Source organism: Pteronotus mesoamericanus, unplaced genomic scaffold, assembly GCF_021234165.1.
Source record: "Pteronotus mesoamericanus isolate MK-2021 breed Mesoamerican mustached bat unplaced genomic scaffold, CSHL_Meso_final scaffold_85, whole genome shotgun sequence".
NCBI classification, from domain to species: domain Eukaryota; kingdom Metazoa; phylum Chordata; class Mammalia; order Chiroptera; family Mormoopidae; genus Pteronotus; species Pteronotus mesoamericanus.
The window spans coordinates 75,121,482-75,141,594 of NW_026555329.1; the positions used below are offsets into that span (position 1 = coordinate 75,121,482).

A 20,113-nucleotide genomic window follows, 5' to 3' on the forward strand; every position below is an offset into this window, starting at 1 on the left:
GATGTAATAATCAATCTCTTTTATTTATGAATTTATGTATCTATGTATGTGTATATGTATTTATTTATTTCTTCTCTTATACAGGAATGCCTGCTTATTTATTGATATATACATGTATTTCTCTAACTGGAAGATATTTGGTAAGTGGAGCTTCCTCTTAAAGTATTTTGGGAGATATTTTTAGTACTTAACATAAAAGCTGGGAGCTTATGAAGAACATTACTGTGGCACAAAGATAGGAAGGGACTTGCCCAAGGTCACACTCTTAGTGTACGGTGGCCCAGGATCCAAATCCACACAGTCTGGCTTCAGAGTTCATCTCCTTAACCGCTGTGCTAAATAGCCTACGCTGCTAAATTGTACAATGCTAATTGTGTCTCTGTATCTGAATTACTCGTTATTCACTATTGTATCAGGATAGCCTAGGTTATGTTATGTTAACAAGCAACCTCAAAAATCTCTGTAGCTCACAACAGCCAATGTTTGTTGTGTTCCCAGTATTGGTCCACTATGTATTGGTTCCCAGTATTGGTTGTCTCCCTGTGCCTGATTGTCTTCAGTATCATCCAGGCTGATGGGGCAGCCTCTAAGTGGGATGGGGAGACAGAGTGCGGTGAACTGGTGTGATTGCATTGGCCAAAGCAAATGACAACGCCAGGCCAGCGATCAGCAGGGCAGGAAAGGATTTTCTGCTGGGAGGGGCAGTGAATCTGTGAACAATAATATAATCTACCACATGCCCAACTTCAATCCAAAAGCATAAGATTATGTATGTCTAAAAAAGGGTGACTTTGCACGTTGTACTTTTCTTTTATTGTTGTAGTCTGTTGCTTCCATAATCTAGCTACATGATTATAATTAGACTCAAGAAGGGGAAAAAAATTGGATGGAACATTGTTTTCAATCCTAAGAGTTTAGCAATCCAGCACCTGGAGTAACTGGATATCCACAAACAGAAGAATGGATTTGGATTCTTACCTTATATCAAAAACAAAAATTAACTCAAAATAGATCAAAGATCTAGATATAAGAGCTAAAACTATGAAACTCTTAGAAGAGATCATGGGGGAACAGCTTCATGACACTGGATTTGGCAATGATTTAATGGATACAACACCAAAAGCACAGGCAACACAAGGAAAAATAGATAAATTGGACTTTATCAAAATTATAACCTTTTGTGCATCAAAGGACATTGTCAAGAGAGTAAAAAGGCAAGTTGAAGAGCCACTTCTAAGAGAAAGATCTCAACTTCAAATCTTCCACTAAGGGCTCCTCCTATTGTTCATTGTCATTGAGGTACATAGTAGGGATCGCTCAATAGATGTAAGCATTTTGTGAGAGAGGCTTTACTGCTCCGTTTTATAGTAAGGGAACCAAGGCACAGAAAGCGTAGGGAATCTGCAGATTCACATAGCATATTGGACGCAAAATCAAAGCTCTAATCCAATGGTTTATTAGATTTTCATTGCTTTAAAAAAAAAACAACACACCACTGCTACCCTGTAAGGTGACATTTATCGATCCTCCTAGAGATCTGGCCACTCCCCCCCCCAGTAATAAACATATAGTCCACATTTTTCCTATATACTCCCCACCCCCACCCCCAGCCCAGCCCAGCTGACAGGACCCCTTTTAGAACTGTGCAGAACACCTCTTCATCGTGGGGAAAATTTGAGCTGTCTGTCTCCTAGGAAAATCACTAGATGTCTTCATTTCCGAACTCTAAAAGTCTGCAGTATATTCTGTCATAGAGTAGGAAGTGTGGCAACCACAGTTCTCCATTTTCAAAGCAAAACAGTCGTTTCCTCTCTGTTGTCTGAATTCTGGCACTTACCTTTGGTTAGAATTCTGCTTACTCTTTTCTTTACCGCAAACTCAGCCCCTCTTCCCTCCTCAGCTGCAGCACTCTTTTTCGCTAACACCGTCAGATTACTAACATAATACCAATGTTCACTCTACCCCAAACTCGATTTATTTCTGGCAGTCTCCTTCAAGCAAATTCGAACACGTAATACATAATCTCATTTTTTAAAATTATGAATAAGTGGCATGCTAATTATCAAAAATTATGAAGCCTAGAAATATAAGAACAGAGCTTAGTGGTGTAATAAAAATAAAGCTAACAATTTAAGTTGACATCCATCTAATGAGAGACACAGTCATTGTACTTTGTTATTAGACATAAATAGTAAACATTTTACTTAGGTGACTATAATTTCCATTAATTTCGGAAGTCTCTCCTATGATTTAATTCTTGTTACTGAAAACCCATGGCATCTCTTTTCCCTGTTCTGTGCACTGAGAAGGGTCTGTAGCCAAAGTCATCTTGGAGTATGGAGGACAGAGAGGACACTCCACGACTTTTCTGCCTCTTTCTTGCTTCCCTTCTGGTCTGGCCAGGTGAACTCCTTATTTCCTCCCGCATGATTTCCATTTGTCCCTGGTGTTCCCTGCCCCCCAATGCCCACTCCTTGCCTCCACCCAATGGTCCCTTGAGCATCTCTCCCCTTTTTCTACTTCTTGATCAGCTGGACCCATCCAGGGGCAGTGTGACGCCAACCAGTGCAAGGCTGTGGCGTCTTTGGACCCGTAGGCTGTCCCTGGTAGCGGGGCTGTCCAGACTGCAAGGAAGAATATGTGGTCCCGGGGCCCAAGAGACGATCCAGTGTCTTAAAATATATGCAACAAATATGATCAAATAATCACAATCTGTAAAAATGGAGACTCAGGCCAAGACCAAGAACATTTTTAGCTTTAGCCTCTCTTAGGGCTTTGCTGGAGAACAGAGGTTCGGTCAGCTTGGTCGCCTGGGCCGTGGGGTTGTCTTAAAAGGGGTTCCCAGCAGATTCCTGGCCTGCCCAGACCCCTCCTTGTTCCCTGGGACAGCGCTCTCTCTGCTCCCAGATCGGCTCCAGGATCCCTTCCCCAGCCCAGCCTCAGGCCTCAGCTCGGACTGAGGAGGGCCTACACTGTCTCGCCGAGGGTGGGGTGGGGTCTTGGGGACAGGGGCCTCTTAGGAACAGAGAGGAGGTCACAGAAGTAACAGGCTGACCCCTGTTGACCAGTCAGAAATGCTCAGTTTCTAGAAACATACTCGACCCTATACCATTTGAGGTGCCTTCATGAAACCGACCCTGTCCCCGGGGCAGGTGCATCTCCAGTCCCCCAGGCAGAGTCCAGAAGCTCACCCCCCCCAAACCAGGCCAGGACCTCCTCCAGTTTACAGATGGATGAAGGGGGCTCTGACTCCATGACCTGTTTGGATCCAAAAGGAATCCAAAGGTGTGACTGTGCCAGGAAACCGGGTCTCGAGGGATGGCCGGGCCAGGGTGGGGAGTGCGCCTCCGTCGTGCCATGCAGGTTTGTCTGCGGAGGGGCCGTGCATTTGCTCTGAGGCTTCGTTTGGGAGCTCTGCCTGTAACCTGTGGGAGATGGCGCAGTAGTTTGATGTGCGATATTCTCTTTTGCTGTCTTCATAGGTATATTTGTTGTTTTTGTCAGAGACCACAGAGAACGCGGTCATTTGGCGGGCTTTTCACAGATCCAGCGGTGCGGGGTGTCACATGATGCAGCATCAAATGTCTTTGTTAGGCCCATGGTTGCGCAGTCAAAACTCTGAAGCTGATTGGTAACGCTAAATGGGAAAAGAGAGCGTGGTTATGATCCATCGTTTCAGCCCCGCTTTTTCCTGATTTCAGTCCCCTTCGATCCCAAGTCCATCTCTAAACTGACCCTTTCCTGTCAACTCTCCTGTGAGCTTTCATAGACTCAGAGCCTTGGATTAATTCTCTCTCTGTTCAGTCAAAAACATCTCATGGACCAGGTGTTCCATTTCCTCCCAGAAATAATGTTTTCATACTGAAAGTGCTGTGTGCCCAGCAGGAGGGCTGAGAGGAGGAGGAAGAGGTCTCTCTTTCTTTTCTGGGCAGCAGGCAGCTCTAGAAAACACTTTGTGGCCTTCTCCCACCTCTTTTTCTGTCATTCAGTCCCTGTCAGTCTGACTGGAAAGAGCCTGATTTCATGGAAAGGGCAAGAGTAGATGTGGGATCAAATTGTGGCTCCATCAGTTCCCAGCTTGGTGGCATTCGACACATTTCTAAGTCTCTCATCCTCCACTCAACTGTCTATTAAGTGAGGATTAATAAAAGCTACAGCATCACTGTCAACACTGCAGAAATGACACATGTGAAGGGCCTGGCATCTAGTGGGCAGTGAACATTCATTTCCTCCCGCTTGTGGGAAGCCCAGTGGCAGGTTGAGGAACTGGCCTGCCTTCTGTCTGCCCCGGCCTCTGACGTACACTGGCAACGGGTGTCGCAATGCTGTCCGCCAATGCTCTGTCCGTGGATTGGGAGTTAACGTTCATAGTTACAAGGCACAGACAAGTTGCTTATGATTTCCTTTCTTTAGAAAAAGACATCTGAGGAACCTGTGAGAACTTGGTCATGAAGTGTGATTTACGGGTTAAAAGAGACTCATGAGATATATCAAACAAATGGTATGTATGTGGGTTTGTTTGGATCCTAATGTGAACAAAATAATTTGTTGTATGAATACTCTTCTCTCTACTGAGAAATGTTGGCTATGTTCCATGCTATTAAAACATTTACAAAAATATGTGTCTCTGGGAATAGATGGATTGGGAGAGAACGGAGACGTAGGTCTCAGCCTTTGTGCCATTCCAGGACACACCCACTGAATCTCAGGTCTGGACTCTTGAGACAAACCATGGATCCCTAGGAAAATGCGAAATGTTTACGTACTTGCCATTGAAAATGGAGTTGTTGATCCAACGCCACCTTTTCTCTGCATGCTGGTATTGTAAGCCAATAAAATACTTCTCAGCTCCAGTTATGTCCTGGAGAAACTTCTAGAAAACAGAAGGTTCTTTGCTGTTGCTTCCCTTGGGCCAGTGGGTCCATGATTATATATCATTCTGGGATCAAGGAAGACTGGTGGGGGACCCTGGGACCGGCTATTGCTGGCATTCAACATAAGCCCCAGAGAAGTAATTCTCAGTCTCCACAGAGTGCCAGGATCACATGGGGATCTCGTTAAAACAGGCTGGGCGGTCTGCTGCAGGGGACCACGGATTTAGATTTCTAACATATGCCCAAGTGATGGGAAATGCAGGGGGAGGGTACTATACCATCCGAAAAAAGATAATTTCAAATCTACCCTTTTTTGTTTTGACTCTCTCTGAATAGGATTGTTTCGTTCATTGCCAGAAATCTTGCATTCCAAATGAAGTTTGGTCAAGTGAATTTCTCAAGTACTTGGCAAGAGAAACCAGAGATTTAAAGTGTACTATTAATGCAGATAATTCCATAAGAAATAGTGTTTGTTGAGTATTTGTTGACTTGACACTAACCCAAGACATCTTAGTTTCTGCATTAAATTAAAAAAAATAATGGATCTCCCAGCCCGCAGGCTGGGGACTCCTGGCCTCTTCTGTACTCGTCACACGCCTCCCGTGCTCAGTGGACATCCGAGCCCCCTGGGATACTCTTTCCATCCCCATGGCCGGTGCCTTTATTCCTCCTTTCCCAATATTCTCCCTCCTGGAAATATCCAATTTTATTATTTAAAAATTTAATGACCAAATTTACTCATTTAACAAACATTTGAGTGTCTATTTGCCAGGCATTATATGAGGCTGGAGATATGGAAACAAATTTGTTTCTCCTAAAGAAATTATTACCTAAAACAGGGGTTGGCAAGCTACAGCCAGTGGGCCAAATCCAACTGAAGCTTGTTTTTGTAAATAAGGCTTTATTAGAATACACACCCAGGCCCACTTCTTCCTCTTTTATGGCTGCTTTTGAGGTACAATGTCATCGATAAATAGTCATGGCAGAGATTTAGGACCTGAAAGTCATAAGATGTATACTATCTGGCTCTTCAAGAAAAAATTTGCTGACCTAAGGTCTAAAACAAGAGCTCTTAACCCTTAACTCTTTTGCTGGACAAGTTTCCAAGGGGATCTATGAAGCTGTTAGAATTTTATTCAAAATATGCGCTTATGTAATGTTTCTGGGAAGAGGTGCATAGATTTCACCTCTGTTTCTAAAACCCCAGTCATGCCAACATGGTGAAGATCCAGAGCTACAATAAGAGAAGAGAGATGAGTCAACTAGCACAGTGAGGTGCCCCAGTAAATATGTGCTAGATCAGGTACAGGCAGAAAAAGAAAATGATTAATTCTGCATGAATTTGGGATTTTCCTCAAAGACTCTAGATGAGGTGATGCTTGAGATGAATTTTGGGAGATAGCTGTTTGTCAGGCAAATGCTAGGCAAGGGTGTGGGTCAGTATTTGACTTTCTGGAAGAGGGAGCAGCAGGTCACAGGTAGACTGCAGAGCAGCCTGGAGCATTTGAGGAGCTACAAGATGCTCAATGCGGTTAGTGCAGAGGTATAAGGGAGACGGTTTGGGATACGAACTTTGAGAGGCTAGATCACACGTCATGCTAGGGAAGGGCAAATGGCACAGAGAGTGTGGAGCCGTAGAGATTTTATTTACCAGTTCCATGGAGGATGGGTAAGAAGGGTCAAAACTAGGGGCAAAGGAAGGAGTTAGAAGAATTTTGATGAAATCAAGATGAGGGGTGAATTATTTTCTATAGGGATAGATAAAGGGTTTGGCTAGCAACTAATTTAAAGAGGAGAGAAAAGGTCAAGTCCCAGCAAGCTGCCAGCGTGTGATCTTCGGTGACACGATTACTCAGCAGTATTTGGAACGTAGCAGGAGGGGCGGCTGGGTAGAGTGCAATGGGCTCAACTGGAATATGGTGTTTGTGGTGCTTTTGAAACATCAAAGGGGAAGTTGATGTACTGTCTGGTCTGGAGAAGGCTAGCTGGAGGAGGCCGAGCTGGAGATACAGACTTGAGAATCCTCATCAGACCACTGGTGTGAAGCTTTTTCTGGGCTTAGTGTGGCATATAAGTGGTACAGAATGTCAAGGACAGTCCTTGAGATGCACCAAGACTTAAGGGTTGAGTAGAGGAAAAGAGGCTATCAACTTTCTCTCCCATTCCGTTCTCCTCTTCTCTCTTTTCTCCCCACTCTCTTGCTCCTGGTTTTCTAGTGTAAAGTATTTTTTTTTTTCCTAAGGGGGTTCTTAGCCCCAGAAGATCTATAGCTCTGCTGGACAGCTACGTCCAAGATTCACAGAAGATCCTCGTATACCTTCTAAGAAGGGTGAAGGGGTAGAAGGGAGAGAAATAAGATTACTGTATGTAGCACAATGTCCAGCACTCAGTGAATGCTTAGGATTTGCAGGAGGGGCAACTATAAGCTAAAATATATTATGGTCTAAAATTGAGTAGAGTGTAGGTTTTGAAGTGAGAGAGCTCTCAAGTCCACATGCAGTCACTTGGTAGGTGTATGACCTTTGTCAAATTACTCTTCTGTGCCCTGGTTTCCTCATATATAAATTATGGATAATAATACCTCCTCAGAATTGTTATGACTATAAAGGAAATAATAAAAGTTTTTTGCATAATGTTAGCTGTTTTTATTATCATAATTGTATACTGCAATCCTAATTCTATGACCTAATTCTTTGGCTTTCTTTTTTATAGTACTCGTTTTTTTAATTTGCATCTTCCTTATTCATCAGGCAGACTGTGATGATACATTAATTAACAGCTCACAGCCTTGAAGTCTTCCATAGTTCTTAAATAACTTTCATACATGTCAGCTCGTTTGGCCATTCCCTGCACTTTAGATGCACTGGTCCATTCCCAGGATACCAGTCGACTCCTGTGCCCCATGGGAGAAACCACAGAGGGTGGGTTTCATGAGCTCACATGGGCCTGAGGAGCACGCCCCAGGGCTACTGAGAAGGGTCTCCTGTCTCCATGCTGAGGACAAGGCGATTGAGCTCCCAGCCAGACACCTCTCCGCCCCTCACCCCCAACACACCCCTGCCCCACCGGTCAGATTGCCCACCACCTCCTCCCCCGGAGGCTGGTGACGGGTGGGCTGCTGTATGTGCCCTTCCGATGCTCTCACCACTTTCTCTGGTGTGTTGACAATGGCCACAGTTGATCCTTGTGCTTCACAATTGCCCCTGCTTTTGTTCCAGGCCCTTTCAGAGGTGGACAAGAAAAAACATCTTCCTTGATGAAAATTCCACCTGCTGGGGCAGACTAAGGGAATCCAAGGAAAGAGAGTGTCCGATTAGCGGTCGTGGGTGTGAGCCCCGGAAGTGAGTCAGAAGATAGTGGGACGTGGGTTTGTTTACAATGATTATGTTCATACAAATAATCCTCAATCCAGGAAGAAATTTCACCCAGTCAAGTCCCAGTTTCCCTGTCTATAACATGAAGGGAATGAATTAGAAGGCCTTCATTGGGTCCCTTTGAGCAAAAAAATTTCATAAGAAAGGGGCCGTGGGAAAAGTCTCTAAGGACTCAGTACACAAGCCCAGACCAGGCTGCGCAGGTGGTTGGAGCATCGTCCCACTCACCCGAAGAGTGTGGGTTCCGTCCCTGGTCAGGGCGCGCATGGGGGGCAGCTGAGGGATGTTTCTCCCCACCCCCAACTCCTCCTCCCCCTCTCCCTTTCCCCTTCCCTCTCTCTAAAATCAGTAAAAACGTACCCTTGGTGAGGATTTAAAAAAAAGAAAAAAGAAATCAGTGCATGAGAAGCTGAGGGTGGAGAGGTACTAACCCTGCCCTTTACCCGTTCCAAAGCTCTCTGTGGGAGGGAAGCTGACATTGCCGTTCCCGAAAGGCGGCGGGACTGAAAGGAGAAGCAAATCTGAAGGTAGGCATTCGGCGAATGTAACACACGAACATCAGAGCAGTTGTTCAGTCCCTGTGACTGTTTGTCTCTGGACAGTGGAGGTGGCAGGGGGCTCTCAGTCACTCTGTGCTAGAATATTTCAGAGATTTTCTTTCTTGGGACTTCCATCTAACAACTACCATTATTTGCCGTGCCCCACACCCCAAGTTCTAGTTCACATCTTTTCTCTTTTTGGGTGTGGCAGTAGGCGCGCAATGCTGAGAGAAGGACCAGGAGAAAGGAAGAGGAATGGATTAATTTAGTGCTGGAAGGAAGCCTCTCCCTCCTTTCTCACACCCACCTCTGACAGTATATCCCGCAAGAGCTGTTCGGGCCGCTTCCTCTGCAGCCTCCACACAGCACCTTCGCTGCCCGCCCCCGGCCTGGTGCCTCAAACTCTCTGTGAGAACTCGTCCTCCTGGCCTGTAACTTTTGAACCCTTTTCTGAGCAGCACTCAGCTCTAAGGACCATGGCTAACTAGAGTAAGTTTCAGGGTTAGGGGCTGGCTATTGGCAGACAAGAAGGCAGGTGAACATTCTAGTTTTCCTGTGGGCAGAAAAGAGGGAACTATTTCTTTAAATAGAACGAACGGAGCTGATAGACCTCAAAAAAGCCTCATTCTTTCCAGGGTGCTGGCGGTCAGAGCCGGTGCAGCGGCTCTGCGGTGGCCGAATGGATCCTCAGTGGCCCAGTTACGGCGGGAGACCCCTTTGGTTTACACATTAGCTACTTACAAGTATATTAATAAAACATACAAGTTAGCATTCTCTTTTTATCTCTGGCTCCAGCTCAAAGGCTCTTTGTGATTTGTAATAACTGGTTTTCACCAGAAACTGAACACAACTCCATAAATACTTGGGGAGCACCTTCTCCACGGAGCTCAGGGCACTGAGTTGGTACAAAGACAAATAAGAAATTATCCTTCTTCTAAAGATGTACACAGTAGTAGGTGTCTTAAGGGGAAGTGAGAAGGGGATCCTCAGAAAGCTTCAAGAGGAGGTGGGTTTAGTGGGGAGAGCCGTGCCTCACCCATCTCTTCTTCCCCCAAAGCTCCGGCATTGCACCCAGTACTTTATCGTGGACCAGTATCTCCTGTTACTGTCCTTCGATGGCTGGTCTGCTCTAGTGCCTGGCACATAAGAAGATGCTGAATACAGGGTCTTGGTGGTTTTTTTTTTTTTTTGTGGGAATGGATTTCTTTGTAACAATTCCTTTAGGAGTACAACATATCAGAGTTTATTAAGTACTTTCACATTATATCACAGTGATTCCTTACAAGTCATCCTCATACCTGGGGGGAAACTCAGGACAAGACATTTCACTCAGTCTAGGATTCTCAACTATAAAAGGAAGGGAATGAATTAGAAGATTGTTTTCTTGGTGGGCTGTACTTATTTTATTTTCTTCTTCAGTTTTATTGAGATATAACTGACATAGAACACTGTGTAAGTTTAAGGTGTACAGTGTGATGATTTGATGCACATATATATTGCAAAATTTATCACCACAATGAGATTAGTTAACATCTTCATCACTTCAAATAATTTCCCCCTTTTTTTGATAGTAAGAACATTTAAGATCTACTCTTTTAGCAACTTTCAGGCATAGAATACAGTATGCTGTACATGAGATGTGCAGCCCCAGAACTTATAAATCTTATAAATTAGCAGATCTTTATGGACACTTCCTGCCAAATAATGTGTTGGGAAAAGAGTCCTTGAGAAAGGTCTCTAGGGATCCAGCACCCAAGAACCGGGCGGAGAGATTGTTGTCACGCACATTACCTGTTCCATTGCTCCCTGTGCTGTTGAAGCTGCCGTTGCCTTCACCGAAAATCTGTGGGACTGCAAAGAAATCAGCTGTTGGCTCGGCCCCGACTGCGGGACACAGTCCCCACAGGGGCCGTTAGGCACTGTGACTATTAATGGAAAATTTTGAACTCTCTGACTCTCAGGTCAGCTATGTTCACTTATTCCTATTCATATTTTCTTCCTGCTCTTTGATGTGGTAGGAATTGCACCTTCGGGTTGGGTCATAAGGCAGCTCTTACCCAATTGCTGCCTCCAAATCGCATTTCCTCACTCATTTAGTTTCCTTCTTGGAGAAGATTCTACTTACTGCAGTTGCAGCAAAATCCCTCAATATGACGCTTTTCTTTCTAAGCATGTGGGTGAATAAGTTTCTATGCGCACAGAAGGAAATTTCTGCCTCTGTAAAATCCTTTATCTTAGATTACCGCTCTTGCTACAGCCTATCCTTAAGATGAACTGGGGCTGAATTTTCACAGTGTAGCAACAATGACAAACACTGCTGAGTATTTCAGCTCAGATTATCCAACTCACACTCTAGAGCAAAAGCTCTGTGTGGGGTTCTGTCAATTCTACCTCTCCAGGTAGACCAGGGAACCTGGCGCCTGGTGGGTTTGGGGAAGTGAGAAGGAGGGTGTCAGTTTCTCACAGGCGGAAAGACTTGGGCACTTAACCTCACCTTCTGAGAAAACAGCCAAAGAACAAGGCAGTATGGAGCTGGGTTAAGAGCTTGCTCAAATACTCACAATAAAGCAGAAATAAGGTCATTCCGGCCACTTTAAGCGCCACCACAATAAACACAGAGATGATCATGTGCCAGTTCATGGTGAAGGAGATGAGGAGGCCTGTGAAGATTAGGGTGCAGAGCCACCGTCAGTGTCTGGGGATGGGAATTCTTTCCATGAGGATACATGCCAATGTCTCCCTCAGAGCACTCTTGCGAGGGGGCTTGGGAGACAGGCGTGCCATTAACAGGCACCAGGGGAGACCCGGCACAGGCCCAGAAGACGGGTAGGGTTTGTGCTGGTTGGGAGCCTTGGAACTTGGCGTGCTGCCGCTCCTTCGCCCATCCTTCAACCCTGGGCCTCAGCCCTGTCCCCATCTGTGGCCCCCCAATTTCTGCCTAAGAAAATAAATCCTTTCCTGGACTTTGAAAACCCTTAGTCTTGAAAGGAATCTTGCTCCCTAGCACCTCCAGTAGTCGTCTTGGCCATATTGACTTCAGCTGTCAGACGCCTCAGTCTCAAAGGCTCTGCCAGGGGCTGAGAGATAGGACAGGTGTCCCTGAAGGTCTCGGCACTGGGGAAGAGCCAACTACCTGTGCAGAGGACAGATACGTAGACTTACCTGCCCCCTCCCGGAGAGGCTGGGCTGCTTGGCAGGTGGGGATCTTCCCGGTCTTCTTCCTGGGGCGGTGGGCAGAGGCCCCTTCTCCTGAGAATACGCTCCTTCTGCTCAGGCAGCGTCCGTCCTCCTTTGCAGTCTCTCTGTCTTGGCAGCATCCCAGGCAAAGCCCTTCTTCCTGTTCAGTGTTCTAGGCACAGGGAGAGGGCGGGGCAAGGGAGGAAGAGGAAGGTTCCTGCCTGAGCGGTTCTGATACAGGGGACCGTTTTTAGGAGAATTTGGAAAACAAAATACCTCCATGCAGATTCATCCTTTCTCTGTATCTGAATCTCATGGAAATACAGTGGAAAGAAAATGTAGTAAAATCTTAACAAATAGGGAATCTGCTTGAAGGGTTTCTGGAAATTATTTGTACTTTGCCAATCACCTGTTTGCACATTTGAAGTCGCTGATGTTAGTGAGCAGGCCCTCATGTGTCCCATTGTCCCCACTCGCTGTCTGTCATGCAGCTCTGCTCAGTCCGCTCTGGCCCCAGCCCCTCCCCTCCCAGCCCGTGCGCCCTGTGACGGTGGTCTCTCCGCGGTATTTTATGAGCGTGGTGCTCTGCTGGGCACCGGGGACAGGGGGAGGCTGAACAATGCTCAAGTCCTAATCAGGGAGTTTTTATTGCATGTTAAATTTGAAGTTTTCCTTTTATTACATTTTTCCTATAAAAGCTACATGTATTTATTAGAATATATTGGTAAGGAAAGTTGAGAAAATGAAAGGCATCCGTACAAGGTCGCACATTTAACTATAGTCATTGTTAACGCCTCCGGGGGTGTATTCTTTCTCGATGAGTTGGTAGGTTGGAAAATATAGATATTGATTCATTTAGAAAAATGGAATCATTTTGAATACAGGGGCGGGGAAAAAGTATGTTTGTGGAGCATATAATAGGTGCAAAGCCCAAGTAGAACCATGTCCGTTCTCCCAAGCCCGCATACACACATGCCTCTGCGCTCGCTTACCCAGGCAATTCTGACTCACCCTTTGGGTTTTAGGTTAAACGTCACTTCTTTCAGGAAAATTTACCTGCCGATTCTCCTTCCCCGTCCCAGATGCGTGGAGGTGCCCTTTCCTTATGGTCTCATTATATCATGTCCTTTGTCCTTGAGAGCGCCTATTGCATGATAATGCATTGGTTTGCTTCCCCTGCTGGACTCTACAAAGTGCTGAAGGCAGGACCACATCTCCCCACACCACTGTTCCTCCAGCGCAGCCACGGGCTCAGACACTGCAGCACAGCAACGGGCTTCAAGGCTTCTTGGGTTTTATGATTTATTTGAGAGAGAGTCGCAGGGCCTACAGAATATTTCTAATCAATTAGCAATTTTTTGTGATACTCTTTATACTAATTAATAAATTTGCTGTTGTAGTTTCCCATAAGGATAATTTAAGTGCTAGACCATCTGTGAAGGTTTTGATTCCTGATTAGAATACTTCATATCTTAAGTAACCAACCTGGAGAAAGGATTGCGACTATAGTACTTCAATGATAACAGACCACCCCCCAGTTAATAGAGTTGATTTTTATTCATCTATATATTATTAATACTGTGTTATTTTCTAAAAATTGCCACTCAGGCCATGTGACAAGCCAGAAGTCATAGAATGAACAGAATGAGCCTGCCTAGGGAGTTACTGACCCCCTAGGACCCCCTTGTAGAACTTGATAACATATACACTCACCGGAAGAGTCAGGGCCCAGACGGAGGGGTGGCTGTGGGAAGCGGAGATTCCAGGGCAACTGTCACACTTGCACTTTGAGCAGTGGCTTACTGAATCAATTGCAAGTCATGCTGCAGAGGAACAATGAGGACATGACTCCATTTCTGACAAGCGCCACCGGTCTGGGCAAAAGAAACACTGGCTTAGCAGTGAGACTTCCTGCTCGGGTTGCCTCTAGCCTGGCAAAACAGAATGGGGGGAAGAAAAACTGCACCCTGCCCTGTGGTTTCTCTCCTCAAGTCCCCTAGGATTTGACTCTTTGGATATCTATCAGGTCCCATCTCAACTTGGAATTATTAAAGTGGTACTTGTGATATTTACAAGATCAAGAAATGACCTATATCTGTGTGCTAAGAAAAGCTTTGATATTTTACTTTAGAAAAGCCAAACTCATAAGCATGACCAGCAAGAAATTTTGTGATTGAACTTGTTAAAGTTAGACTTCTTAGTGAACTGAAAACCAGTGGAACAGCATTTTGCAACGGCAAGGTTCTGAAGTCTGTTCGTTGCATCATTCATCAGGAAGCACGCTGTGCTAAGAGATTCACAGATGTGGTAATAAAAGCTCTGTGCCAGACATGCTTGAAAGTCTGGAAACACAGAGAAGCCAGGCTTGGTGGGATGAACCGGATAGTCTGTTGTACTCCATGTATATACTAAGCAATGTTGAGATGGACAAAAGGAACACAGACATAGCATCGGTCCCAAGTATTCCAACTTGCTTGGCTATTGAAATGATTAGTAGCCTCCCTTAGGGGAGGTGGTATTTGAATGCCTATAAGGCTGTCTACAGCTGAGTGAAATGGCTATACCGTCTGTTGTGTCTGCTCATGGACTTACTGGTTCCATTTATGGATTTTGTCTTGCTCATTATATTATAGATCTTTTGGTTGCAAGTATAAGAATTTCAACACAATGAAATATAGGCAAAATTGGTATGTATTGACTCATGAAATATGACAAAAGGTTTTACAGTGACACCAAAGCAGGACAAGGATGTAGCTGGACCTCTGGAATATCAGGAGCCAAATAAATCCCGGTTTCACAATATCTACCTCTAGTCTACGCGTATTTCTGTTTGTGAGAGGAAATAGCTATGACAAGGTTTTGGATTTAATGTTTTACACATTTTTTCCTTGGATTAAGACCTGGAATAGACCCATCAAATATGGTCCAAGCAGGACCACAGTAAATGTTTTAGATGGAGCCAAGGAGGAGCAGTTACCTGCAGAAGGAGGCAGGTGTTCTGAGAAGAAGGTACTAGGAAGGAAAAAAAATCTGGTCTGTTTGAGCCATCCTCACTACCTCTTACCCACTTGCCCCTCCGGCCTCCGGCCTCTAGCCTTGCCAATGCTTTCGCTCTACCCTTATAACTGAATTACAAATTTACCTTCTCCAGGCTAGGTTCTCTTTGGATGATCACACATCTCTTTCCAGTTCAATTTTCTAATCTGAATTTTCATTCTTCGTTTTCAAGAATTGGCTGGTGTTTTCCAGCTAGGTGACATGAAGTCAACCCAGTGGCATTAAGCTCCAAACCACATTTACTTACCATTTTCCCCAGACTCAATCCAACTTCCTTTCTCAACTTCTTTATTTTTCTTAATGATTGTATCATATTGCAACACACTAACACACTGAAAATGTCCTTGATTCCTCCTTTTCTATCAACCACATGTTAAGACACTAGTTGATGTTTTTCAAAAGCTCCTTTATTATCTTTGCCATTCCCACTACTCCATCCGAGTCCAAACCCTTCATCGCAGCTGGAGTGCAAGCGTCTCAAACCCTTTGCGTCGTCCTCTTTCAATCAGAATTAGATGACACCATCAGACAAGTCTTTATAAAATCACTGTTAGGATCATGTCACTTCCCTACTTAAGATTCTGTTCTAACCATTAGCATTAACAAGCCTCAACTCTTGAGCTTGGGAGGAAATATTTGTAAACGCTGTATCTGATCAAGGATTGATATCCAAAATAGGTATGCAACTCATACAACTCCATAGCAAAACAAAACACAATGAAAACCATACCTTATTAAAAATTGGCAGAGGACTTGAATAGATATTTTTCCAAAGAAGACAAATGGCCAACAAGCAGTACATGAAAAGGTTCTCAGCATCACTAATCATTAGGGAAATGCAAATCAAAACCATAAAGAGATATCATCTCACACCTGTTAGAGGGCTATTATCAAAAAGATAAGAAGCAGCAAATGCTGGCAAAGATGTGGAACCTTGGTGCACTATTGGTGGGAATTAAATTGGTGCAGATACCGTGGGAAACAGTACGGAGGGTCTTCAAAAAGTTTATGAACTAGAACTATCATATAATCCAGCAATCTCACTTCTAGGTGTATATCTGAAGAAAATGACATCGCTCTTTTGAAGCGCTATCTGCACTTCCTCTATGTTCAGTACAGCATTATTCACAATAGCCAAGAACTGGAAACAACCCAAGGTCCATCCACATATAAATGGATAAAGAAAATGTGATCTTTTATGTTATTCAGTCATAAAAAAGAAGGAAAGCCTGCGGTGGAGACAACCTGGATGGACCTTGAGGGCATTGTTGCTAAGTGAAATAAGTCAGAGAAAGACAGATACTGTATGACCTCATGTATATTTGTAGTCTGAAATCACCGGACTCATAGAAATGGTCGTTGCCAGGGGCTGGGGTAGGGGAAATAGGGAGATGTTGATCAAAGGCTACAAACTCTCAGTTATAGTGTGAATACATTTTGGGGATCTAATGTACAGCTTGGTGACTACAGTTAATAATACTGGGTTGTACATGTATTTGGAAGTTGCCATGAGAGTAGAGATTTAATAATTGCACCATAACCACCACCACCAACAAAATGGTAATTATGTAAGGCAAAGAATGTGTTAACTAATGCTATTATGGTAAATGTTTCACAGTATATATGTGTATCAAATCATCACATTGTATATCTTTATCTTACAAATATTATATGCCAATTATAGTCTTTCTCAATAAAGGGGGGAATGCAGTATATTGAAATTTGTGGGATATGGCAAAAATGTTTAGCGGGAAACTTAAAGCTTAAAATGTTTATATTAGAACAGAAAAAAATAAGAAATTAATGATCTGATTTTATGCCTTAAGAAGCTAAATGAGGGAGAGAAATTAAACCTAAGAAAGTAGAAGAAATAAAATAATAAGCAATAGAAACTAAGTAGAAGAAAATAAAAGAAGTTTGGAACTATCAATAAATTGATAAATCTCTAGGTAAAGTGATGAATTACAAAGAGAACAAAAATTATTAAAATTGAGAATGAAAGACAGGGTAGCAAAACAAATACTACAAATGTTAAAATGAGAATAAAGGGATATTATAATTAAATTTATGCCAATAAATTTAAAAACTTAGCTAAAATATACAAAGTCCTTGAAAAATACACCTTACCGTAATAGACACAAGGAGAAATAGAAAATATTAATAATACTATAGCTATTAAAACAGAGACAGACTCAGAGAACAGGATGACAGCTAAGGGGGGCGGGGGAGGTTGGGGGCGGAGAGATTGAGCAGAAAGGGAAAAGGAGCATGGACGTGGGCAGCGGGGTGGCTGTGGTGGGGTGGTTTGAGGGGTCTAAAGGGTAATGAAAAAATACAATAAAAAGGATCTAAACAATAAAATAAAATTGTAATTATTATAATTTAAAAAAACCTTCCTAAATAGGAAATTTCAGGCCCTAATGATTTCTCTGATTAATGCTATCGAATATTTAGGGAAGGAATAATATCGATTTTATACAAAGTCTTAAAGAAAATTAGGAAGATGAAATCACTTCCCTCTTGTGTTATGATGCCAGGATAATCCTGATACCAAACTCGATAAAGGTATTTTTAAGTAAATAGAAGTTAATAGCTCTTCTCAACATGGATACAAAAATTCTTGACATTAGTAAGTCAAATAGACCAACATATGAAAATAATAATACATTAGCCCTGGCTGGTATAGCTCAGTGGATTGAGTCCTGGCCTGTGAACCAAAGGTTGCCAGTTCAATTCCCAGTCAGGGCACACGCCTGGGTTGCAGACCAGGTCCCCAGTGGAGGGCGCACAAGAGGCAACCACACATTGGTGTTTCCCTCTGTTTCTCTCTCTCTTCCCGTCTCTAAAAATAAATAAAGAAAATCTCTAAAAAAGGAATAATACATTATAACTAAGTAAAGATTTATCCCAGGAATGTAAGATTTGTTTATCATTCAAGAATTATTCAGTATAAATCATTACCTTAACAAAATACAGAAGAGACATACTATCATCTCAATAAATACAGAAGAAAGGTTTTAATAAAACTCGACCCCCATTAATGATAAAAATTCTTACCACACTAGGAATAAAAATAGCATTTCTTAATCTTACAATAGAGATCTAACTTACATTAGGTATGTAAGTATAATATATAGACATAGTTAACATTATATTTAGTGATTAAATAATGGATGTTTTCCCCATAAAATCAGGACTGAGGCAAGGATCTATACTCATATTACTTCTAACCAATATTGTACTGAAGATTCCAGCCAATGAAATAAGTTAAATAAAGTAAATAAAGGGCATAAACTGTGGGTAGGAAGAAATAAAATTATCTTTATTTGTTGATCACATAATTGTTTAAGTATAAAATTTTGAAGAACCTACAAACAACTATTAGAACTAATAAACTAATTTAGAAAAGTAATAAGACACATGGATAATGTACAAAAATCAATTACATTTTTATATACTAGCAACAAATAACTGAAAAATAAAGTAAAAAACTTATATACAATAACATTATAAATTATTACTTAGGATAATTTTATCAAAAGACATGTAAGACCTTTATGCTAAAGGGTATAAAGCATGGCTGAGAGAAATTAAAGATGTAAATAAATGAAGAGATATATTGTATTCTTAGATTGTCAGAGTGAGTATTTTTAAGAAGTCAGTCCTCCCCAAGTTGACATCTAGATTCAGCATGATAAGAATTTTAACAGGATTTAAAAAAATTAATAAATTAATCCCAAATTTGTGAATTTGGATGAGGCAAAACAATTTTGGGAAAAAAAGTAAATTTGGAAGACTCAAAATCTGGTTTCAATATTTACCATTAATCTACTGTAATCAAGAAAGTGAAATTTTGGTGACAGACATATACAGTATATCAATGGAACATAATATAGAGATCCATAATATATATATGGAAAGAGATACATAAATATATAGTCACATGAGTTTTGAAAAAGGTGTCAGTTCAACAAGGAAGGAAACTCTTTGAAAAATAGTACTGGAATAACTGCATAGACATATGGAAAAATATAGTTCAACTTTATTTAACATTAGATACAAAAATTAATTTAAAATGAATTAGTCTTACATATAAAAGTGGAAACTATTAAAATTCTAAAGGAAACCATAGTGGATTATTTTTGCATTTTAGAGGCAGGCAAATATTTCTTAGGACAAAAACAACCCACTAAGCATTAAAGGAAAAAATATGATAAATTGGATATTATCAAAATGCAACATTTCTGTTCATTAAAAGACATCATTAATAAAATGAAAAGCAGATCATAGTCTAGGTTAAAATTATTCACAATACATAATCTATCAGATAAAGGACTTATATCCAGAATAAATACACACATACAAATGCTATGAATCAAAAAACTCCTGCAAATAAATAATAAAAGCCAACTCAATATAAAAAAGGGCAAACATCAAGTAGTTACTTTATAATAGAAGATATACAAATGACCCAGAAGCACGTGAAAAGGTGCTCCATATAATTAGTTACCAGAGAAATGCAAATTAAAACCACAATGAGATAGCATTCACCCCCAGCAGAATGGGAATAGCCAAAATTTCAAAATAGTTGCAATACCAAATCTTGATAAGACTGTGAAACAACTCCTTTGACATATTGATAGGAGCATAAAATGATAGAATAACTTTGGAAAACTGTTTAGTAGTTGTTTGTAAAGTTACATGTACATAAACTTTATGACACAGTAATTCCACTCCTAGGTATTTACCTAAGAGGAATCAAAACTGTAGCCACAAAAAGATGGATCGAAGGATGTTTATAAAAGCTTAATTCATAATAGCCCCAAACCATAGTACAAATATTCATTATCAATGAGTAGATAAACAAGTTGTGACTCATATACTATTAAGGAATCTCAAAACACTGTGTTAAGTGAAAGAAGCAAAAACAACGGTATTTACTATATGATACCATACAAACACAGGCAAAACCAATCTATGGGAAGAAATTAGTGTAGTGGTTGTGCATTGTGGGTAGGTGGTGATTGACTACAAGAGGAATCCTGGAATTTTCTGTGCCAATGGAAATTTTACATATCTTATTTGGGGTGTT

The 20,113-nt window shown here is 42.1% G+C and overlaps 1 protein-coding gene across 1 annotated transcript; it reads right to left on the reverse strand.

Moving 5' to 3' along the window:
• Positions 1–3,522: 3,522 nt before the first annotated feature.
• CLEC5A (C-type lectin domain containing 5A) lies at positions 3,523–11,427 on the reverse strand. Its single transcript, XM_054564077.1, has 5 exons — positions 11,349–11,427; positions 10,579–10,638; positions 8,020–8,156; positions 4,767–4,873; positions 3,523–3,637 (listed from the first exon to the last, which is right to left on the reverse strand). Exons 1-5 carry the CDS (start codon positions 11,425–11,427, stop codon positions 3,523–3,525), a joined length of 498 nt encoding a protein of 165 aa, XP_054420052.1.
• Between the last annotated feature and the right edge of the window lie 8,686 nt (positions 11,428–20,113).